The following is a 9,200-nucleotide window of genomic DNA, read 5'->3' as shown; positions in this document are numbered from 1 at the left end:
TTTACTTTTCAAAAGAGCGTCTTTATTATTTCGTTTTGCTGAACACAACACTGAATGGAAACATCCAATACACAATTGTCAGTCTGGTGGCATTGGCACCATCTCTGCATAGAACAAGCTGCTGACAGTCAATTGTCACCAGAGTGCAAGCGAATGGGGAGGGGAAGGTCTGTGAAAAGGTGTCTTGGGACCTCTTGGAGCACACAGTCCCAGACACAGTGGGACATTGAAATTAAATTACAAAAATTAAATATTAATATTATATGTAAATAAGTTGCAATCTAAGTTAGGAACGAGTCCCGGAGTGTTGCTGTTTGGAAACAACCAGCGCACAGGAGAGGTAGCTGTGGAGGTGACAGGGGTATTTGCAAGGCTCAGACCCCTGCTGCCCAGTCGGGCCACTGAGGTCACTGGGTTCCTCAAAGCTTCCAGGCCACTCAGGCATTCAGCTCCAGGTCAGTGATGTATTCCTGGACCCAGTCCTCACTGGGGTTGGCACAGAGCTGCCGGCCTCTTTTGGTTTGGAAGCTTTGGAGAAGGACAAAAGTATTACACACTGAGGAATCCAGCAGGGGGATCCTGGGCTCCCTGTGACCCCTCCACCCCTCTCTCCTGGGAGGCGCAGGGCCTGCCACTCCCTAGGGGACCCTCTGCCTACCTCAGTCCAGATAGACGCTCTCCCTGACTCAGGGGGCCCCTCAAAGCATGCAGAGGATTCAGCCTCCTTCTTCCCCTCCCTCCCTCTGGGCTGGCCTAGCACCCCCTGACTCTGCAAGCCCGGCCAGGTCGGGTCACAGCTCAGAGACCTGGGTCCTGTATACTTGATAGGCCCCGGAGGGCTGGGCTTGCCAGGATGGCGCCCCAGGCCTCTCTGTGCCCTTGGGTGCTGACTCCCATCCAACATCCCGTCTCCCCAGAGGTGGGCAGGAAGACTGGCACTTACATGACACCGGGCTTGGAGCACTGGCTGCTGGTCTCAAAATAGTCAGCTACGAATTTGCGAGGAAGCTGCCAGGCGGTGTAGGAGAAGCAGCAGGCCGTTAGGGTGTCAGCCTCAACTGTGGAGGAAGGGGCAGAATGAGGCTGAGTCATAGTTCAGAAGGGGATGAGGAAGACTCGGAAGGAGAGAGACAGCCTGGCTTAGGGCACAGACTGGGCGACAGTTCACTGGAAGGCGCTGGGCATTTTTGCCTAGAAATATCCCTGTCTCTGTCCTTGTTTCTGTCTGCATCCTTCTTTATTTTTGACTCTTCACTGTGGGCTCTCTCTTTCTCTGTGTGCTCCAGACATCCAAACAGACTGTTGTTATCACATCGCCCTTCAGGAAATTGTTTCTGGTTCAAGAAGTCACACCCCAGCAAAAGAAATACCTTAGACAGCTCTCATAAGACATCCAAGGGACAAACTCTTGGGGGGACCTAGGGTGAGTTACTGGAAGACTGACACCACGGAACAGTAACCAGATTTGGATTCTGCCTCTTGCCAACTCATTTGTTTAGGTCCCCATTTTGCCATCTGTAAAATGGGACTGTACCTCCCCAACCCTGGCTCCAGATCTGAGGACCCCTTTATAAAGATAAAAATAAAAATATTGAAGAGAAAGGCCAAAATGTTTCATAACCCTTTAAGAAGATCTTTATTTTCTCTTGGGGGCTCTCAAGGCCAAGTAAAGTTTGGCGTGGGGACCCCTGCCACTACTGCACAGACTCACGTGGTGCCGAGAAGACCTGGCTGCAGAGGGCCATGGGGCAGAGGAGGACGGTGAGGGCAGCTGCGGGCACCTTCATGATGCTGAACAGGCGGAGTGTGGCCTTGAGTGTGGGACTGGGCGCCCGCTGCTGCCTGCGTCCTTCTTTAGTGAGAGGCCATCTCCCCAGCTCTTTATAGGCAGCCCTGATGGATGGGGAAATGGAATCTGGGAGTGAGGAAGGAAATTTTTAAGCATAGTAATGCTTTCACACTAAGTGTTTCATAACTCAGGGTCCGTGGCAACCGCAGGGGCTCAGGATATCCAAGAATAGCTGCTGTCAGCTACAAGTCTCAGCCCGCAACGCATGACTTGTTCTGGTTTCATGTGAAGAAATGGGTTTCCCCTGTGAGCCGCAGGAGAGGAGTGTGTGTCCACCCAGGGCTATTCTCAGCTGGTCCCTTCCCCTAACAAATTCTCCAGCTCTGACCTTTCCACAGAGCTGAAACTGCTGTGTTTCCCCAGCTGCTCTAACCACAAGGATAGGGCAGGTGCGATACTGCCTTGGAGGGTGGCACAAGCTTCCCTTGGTTGCAAGGGACTGAATCAAGGAATCCCTGCTAGAGGGCTAGGAAGCATGAGGTCATATTTCCGTCATTTGTCCATTCATCAGTCACCAAGTGACCAGGGGCACTGGGTTAAACACTAGTTGAAAATCATAAAGAGACATTAGATGTGGGTGTTAATATGTCAAGAGCCTAAAAATATTTATACCCACTAACCTAGAGATCACATTTCTAGGAAAGAGTTCTAAAGAAACCAGCCCAAATATGGAGTCATCTTCAGACAGGAAGATGCTGACCCAGCAACATTTAGAACTCTAGATAAGGAAACCTAAATTTTCCTCTATCAGGGAATGATAAAGTCAGTTATGATATATCCACTGGAATGTATTTTATTAAGCCCTTAAACTAAATGAAGTAGCATAAATATAATCATAACATCAGTTGTCAAAAAGTAAGATAAAAATTGTACCAGCTGTATAAGATGAAGAATTATACAAATATATATGTGTGTATATGTGTATATACACATATATGATAAATATTGTAACCATAAATATGTGTGTGTGTGTGTGTGTATACACACACACGGATATATGGTCTAGGCGTGGAAAAAATAAAAAGCATTGGAAATAAATGGCCAAAGCATCATTAGTACTTAACGTTGTGTGACAGATGAATGGGCAATTTTGTTTTCCTTTTTTTCTGGAATTTTCTCAATTTTTTTGGAGTAAGAATGTATTACCTTCCTGGTCAGCCCACAGATTTATGAACACATTCTGTCTTAAAACATTTCCAACACCACCAGTTGGAAGGTAGGTTGTTGGCAATTGTTTAATTTGAAAGAATTTTTGGATAAATATACTAAGGTTTCTTTCGAATGGCCTTTGCTAAAATGAAGTCTTGATTTCCATTTGTCTGAACTATTTTGAGGAACCTGTAAGATATTTACATAAGTAATGCCAAATTTGGAGCAGTGTTCCTTTCCTATTCTTTTCAATTCATAATTTCAGTGGTGTGAAAGAGTATACTTTCTTAGCCAGATGTATATATTTTCTTTTCCATCCTTTATTATTTATTATTACAGAATTAGTGGGCATAAATCACATTTTACACTGAGAAATAGATTTAGTTCTTTCTAATGAACTTTTAAAAAATGTTATTGAAGTATAGTTGGTTTACAATATTGTGTTAATTTCTGCTGTACAGCAGTGATTCAGTTTTATATATATATATATATATATATATATATATATATATATATATATATATATATTCTTTTGAATTATGGTTTATCCTTTCTAATGATCTTTATCCTCTAGGTGCCCCCAGTCTAGTAGGAGCAGGTAGAGTATAAACAGGTAACCACAGCACTTAACAGAAAGTGCTAAGATTCTTAGGAGAAAAATAAATGAAAGCTCAGAATGTGAGGAAGAGGGAGTCATGGTCTCCCTGAGGAGGATAGGGAAAGGCGTCACAGAAGGGATGGAATTTTGATTGGGTCTTGAAAGAGACACAGGATTTGAACATATATAGATGGTGTGGCAGTAGATGGCTTGGCCAGCTAACGCAGAGTCACAGGTGTGAAATGGCTGGGTCAGAGGGAGGAGTGAGTCCTTCAGAGTAGCTGCACAGTGGAGGGGCAAATATGGATGAAGGGGCTACATTAGGACCAAACCAAGAGGGCTTTGAATTCCCCCAAAAGGAGTTAGAGCAATGGAGGAGATAAGACATACGCAAAGTGAGACCGCACCTTAGGAATTCTGTCCTTCCTGTGTCCCTAGAGTTACTTCTCTTAAAACACATGGGCTGTGTTTCCATCCCATCCCTATGATTGCTAATGCTGGTCCGAGGGAGGTGCAGCAAAGGCAAGATTTGGGGCAATGGCAGGTTTCACTGGGGCTGTAGCATCCAGCTGTCTTCCTTTGTTACTGTCAATTCCAAAAAAAGGAGTCTATCATTTGCTTCACTGGAAACTCTAGGTCACAGACAATGCCTCCTCCTCACGTCCACCCCCGCTGCCCCAGCCCTCAATCGATACCCCGAATTGAATTCCCTCATTTACTTCCTGGGGGAACCCCCTTCACACTCGTGATTTAGTTCCTGAGAGCAGGCGTCTCTGAGTTGAGGGTGAGAAGAAGGAAATGGAAACTGCTGAATCAATCACGTTTCTGATAACGGACATTATTATTTACCTCTGCCATTACAGCACTTTCCACATTGTGTGATAGTTATCTATGTAATTGTCTCTTCAAAAATCTAGACCATGACCTGTTGATTTTATTTATTTTTAATTTATTTTTAGATTTTTATTGGAGTATAGTGAATTTACAATGTTGTGTTAGTTTCTGGTGTACAGCACAGTGATTCAGTTATATATATTCTTTCATATTCTTTTCTGTTAAGGTTTATTCCAAGATATTGAATATAGTTCCCTGTGCTATAAGTAGGTCCTTGTTATTTTATATATAGTAGTTTGTATCTACTAATCCCAAACTCCTTAATTTATCCCTTCCACCACCCCGCCCCTGCCTTTCCCCTTTGGTAACCGTAAGTTTGTTTTCTATGTCTGTGAGTCTGTTTCTGTTTTGTAAATAAGTTCATTGTACCATATTTTAGATTCCACATACAAGTGATATCATACGATATTTGTCTTTCTCTGACTTACTTCACTTAGTATGGTAATCTCTAGGTCCATCCATGTTGCTGCAAATGGCATTATTTCATTCTTTATGGCTGAGTAGTATTCCATTGTGCGTGTGTGTGTGTGTGTGTGTGTGTGTGTGTGTGTGTGTGTGTGTATACCACATCTTCTTTATTCATTCATCTGTCAATAGACATTTAGGTTGCTTCCATGTCTTAGCTATTGAAAATAGTGCTGCTGTGAACATTGGGGTGCTTATTTCTTTTCGAATTAGAGTTTTCATCTTTTCTGGATACATGCCCAGGAGTGGGATTTCTGGATCATATGGTAACTCTATTTTTTGTTATTTAAGGAACCTCCATACTGTTTTCCATAGTGGCTGTACAAATTTATATTCCCACCAACAGTGTAAGAGGGTTCCCTTTTCTCTACACCCTCTCCAGCATTTATTATTTGTAGACGTTTTAATGATGGCTATTCTGACCGGTGTGAGGTGATACCTCATTGTAGTTTTGATTTGCATTTCTCTAATAATTAGTGATGTTGAGCATCTTTTCATGTGCCTATTGCATGTCCTGTTGATTTTAAACCAAATTCATACCATGTCTTGGTGGACTTAAACCAAATTCTAGCACATGTTGATTATAACATGGTTAATTTTCTGACATAGTCTCTATTTCTTATAATTTTGTTCTTTTTGATAAATATAAAATTCTATCTTAGTGATTATATATTTGTAAGATTTTTCGTATCAATCCTAAAACCAGGAAATAGCTCTTTGTCATATATGTTTTTATTTGAATCAGAAAAATAACATACTTGTATCCAAAGTATGTGCTCCATATGCACATATTGAATGAATAATGTAAGGAAGCCTTAGGATGGTTGAGTTGGAAGGGTCTCAGACATTTCCTAGGAGGTAAATTAATGTTCCCAGGTGAAATGACTTGCCCAGGATCAGAGAGATGGAATTAGTCAGTTTTACATTTCAGTGTCTGCATACATTATTTAACAATGTATCTCCAACAATAACCACAATGCATTAATAAGTATTTGGTGAATGAATGGTTCATTAATTTGACTAACAGTATGTATTATGCCCAACGTCTCACTAGGGAGTTGAAATACTAATATTATATAAAGGATCAGAAAGGCCATGGTGTCAAGGTCTTGATCTTTGGGGACCACCAAGATCTCTTAAGTGGTGATCACAGAAACTAGCCAACGGTCAACATGGTGGATCCTTCAGCATGGAGGGGCTTGACTTGTGTCCTAGCTTTCTGGTTCATTCCAGCCTCTTTGAGGCCCCACCTCAGTCCAGCAGAACGTCCCAGCCATGAGAACAGGGAATTCTGGCTGAATAATATTCAGGTTCTGCAGCACCTCTGCCTTGTCCGGCTCCGCTCACCTCCTCATTGTTTCCTGTGCCCTGGCCCTGATGGATTGGTTTCCTTCCAGTTTCCGGTCCCATAGCTCTACATCCCCAGGCGTCAATCTCAGATTTCTCCCTTTGGCAGCAGTGGTTCCATGGATGGGCTAATTGATAATGACACCATTTTTTGGCCCAGCCTTGGCCTCATTTTTTTCAGCTGTGGTCCACAGAGTCAGGCTGCAGCAGGCTTGGCCCTGCCTTTCACATGGGCAGAGAAAATATCCTGGGGGCCCCTTTCTAGCATCCTAGAGAGATAGTGTCTCACTGACGCAGCCCCTTCTTTCTGCAGCCAGGCCCTTTCCTATCTTGAGTTCTTCTTGTCATTCTCCTCTGGCCATTTTGTGTGTGTGTGTGTGTGTGTGTGTGTGCGTGCACACGTGTGCACAGATCAGGGCGTACATCTTGGTACTGGATTAGATCCTTCCACCTGTCCCCCACTCCTCCTTCTGTAACTCAGTAAAAAGCATTCCCTCTTACCAAGCTTCCAAGCCAGAAAGCTGAGTCACCCTTGACTCCTCCCTCCCCCTCATCTCCTCCATCTATTCAACTACTGACTCTGTTGTATACTTGAAATTAAGTATATCTACTTCTCATCTTTCCCATTGCCACTGTCTTAGGTGGGTCCTTGTCATGACAACTCTAAGAGTGTCCTGTCAATTGTTTTTTCCTCCAGTTGCCTCTCTTCAACTTGTCCAACACAAGGCATTTGAAGTGATTTTGTTCAAATCGGTCTCTGTCTCTCTCTGTTGAAAACCCTTCAGTCTACCTTGTTTCCAGCATGAAATGGAAGCTTCCCCTCTGTGACCTGACCTCTGTCTCCTCCTTTGGCTTTGTTTCTTGCCACCTTCAGACTTCCTGGAAACAAAGACTCAGCTCTCTAAACTACATGTGATTCCTTAAAAATGCAGGTCTCTGCTCTGCTTTTTATGAACAAGGTGTCACTTGGCAAAGCACAATTTCCCCTTCTTGTAGATCACAGGACAGAGTGAAATTCCGTAAGCATGGGTATATCCCGTGAAAGCTGCAGAGATTAGTATTTAGAACAAATAAAGGAAACCACTGTTTAATTCCCTTAATTTTCTAAGGAAAAGAGAGAAATCCATGGATTGCACTATTCAAAGACATGCAAAATGCAAAACCGAAAGATATTTTACATCATAATAACACAACTTTGGCTGTTAAACTTTTAACATAAATTTATAAGAAACACATTTCCCTTTTCTGATTTATTTACGCTCTGGAGCCATACCTTCTTGGTGTCATTTCCAAATCTATCATGTACGAGCTGTGTGTTACTTACCCTTCAGTAGGTTACTTACCTCTCTGTGCTTCAGTGTCCTCATGTGTGAAAGGGGATAATAACAGTACCTACCTCAGAGCACTGCTGTGAGGATGAAATGCATTAATATCTATAAAGGCTTAGATCATGACTGGCTCATAGTAAGTGTTATGTGTTAGTTACTATTATCATTATAACTGAAATATTTCAAGTAATCTATTTTATATATTTTAAAAAGCACAGGTCTCTTGTTCTTCGCCTGAATGACCCCACCCTCACACTCTTCCTGGTTAATCATCCTTCAAGTCTCAGCTCAATTTAGAATAGAGGAAAGTTAGAACAACCTGAATGGGCTAAGTAACAGAATGGTTAAATATAAATTTTGGTATAAAAGCTTGGAATATCCCCACACTGAAACATCATGCATGCTAATTTTGTTTTTCATAAAGTTTTTCTTTTTTATTAAATTTATTTATTTTGGGCTGCGTTGGGTCTTCGTTGCCGTGCGCAGGCTTTCTCTAGTTGCGGCAAGCGGGGGTTACTCTTTGTTCCGGTGCACGGGCTTCCCATTGTCATGGCTTCTCTTGTTGCGGAGCACGGGCTCTAGGTGTGTGGGCTTCAGTAGTTGTGGCACACGGGCTTCAGTAGTTGTGGCTCGCAGGCTCTAGAGCGCGGGCTCAGTAGTTGTGGTGCACGGGCTTAGTTGCTCCTCAGCATGTGGGATCTTCCTGGACCAGGGCACAAACCCGTGTCCCCTGCACTGGCAGGTGGATTCTTAACTACTGCGCCACCAGGGAAGCCCTGCCCTTCACCTTTGACAGCTAAAGAGCAGGCTGTGGCCGGTGACGAAGGCACATTTCCACTTTAAGAAGAGTGGGGCCAACACTGATGGATGGCTTCAACCAGCTCACTGTCCTATGGACTCCATCCTGAAACCTGCACTTCGAATAATTGTGTACTTATTTCTTCAATCTACAATCCAGTTTCTGCTCCCATTCTCCCCAAGGGATTTGGCTACCATATTGGCAAGACTAAAGGATTTACCTCTTCTTAGTTTATTGTCTTGGCAGAACGAACATATGTTCCAGCTCACCTTGGCTTTGAAGTTGCAACATTCACGCACAAGGAATTTTCTAGTTCCGGGCACTCCACTTCCTAGTGGCTAAGTCTCTTGGTCCCGGCACCCAATGGTCTCCCCTACACTTGCATCTCAGCGCTCTCCTTCCACAAAAGCACAGAATGTCGCGATTGCCCACCTCTGCTTCCTGCTCCTCAGCAGGTTTGTAATCTCTTCTGAGAGTCTGGTACCTTCAGAGACTTCCCACGTGTGATCTCAAAGGGTCACACCTGTCAAAGAAGTTTAGTCATCTCTGGACCAGGAGTTGGAAGAAATTGAGTCTTGACCCATATCTTATGTAACCTTAATCAAGGTTTTTAACTTTTCTAGGTCTTGCTTCCTAATCTGAGCCATGGCAAAACAGACTGGGATCAGATAAAACCATAGACATGGATATGCTGAGGGAAATCAAAAGTACTAGGACCTTTGGAAGGTCTTGTTACTGCTGTGGCCAGTGGTCCTGCTTTCAGGACCACTG

The 9,200-nt window shown here is 43.5% G+C and overlaps 1 protein-coding gene across 1 annotated transcript; it reads right to left on the bottom strand.

Moving 5' to 3' along the window:
* Window positions 1-8,380, bottom strand: LOC309649763 (C-C motif chemokine 3-like). Its single transcript, XM_082440205.1, has 3 exons — window positions 1,712-8,380; window positions 944-1,058; window positions 1-528 (listed from the first exon to the last, which is right to left on the bottom strand). The coding sequence occupies exons 1-3, from the start codon at window positions 1,785-1,787 to the stop codon at window positions 438-440; spliced, it is 282 nt and encodes a 93-aa protein (XP_082296331.1). The 5' UTR covers window positions 1,788-8,380; the 3' UTR covers window positions 1-437.
* Between the last annotated feature and the right edge of the window lie 820 nt (window positions 8,381-9,200).

This window comes from Balaenoptera physalus (assembly GCF_965194825.1).
Source record: "Balaenoptera physalus genome assembly, chromosome: 20".
Classification (NCBI taxonomy): Eukaryota; Metazoa; Chordata; class Mammalia; order Artiodactyla; family Balaenopteridae; genus Balaenoptera; species Balaenoptera physalus.
This window is presented reverse-complemented; position numbering and strand designations above follow the sequence as displayed.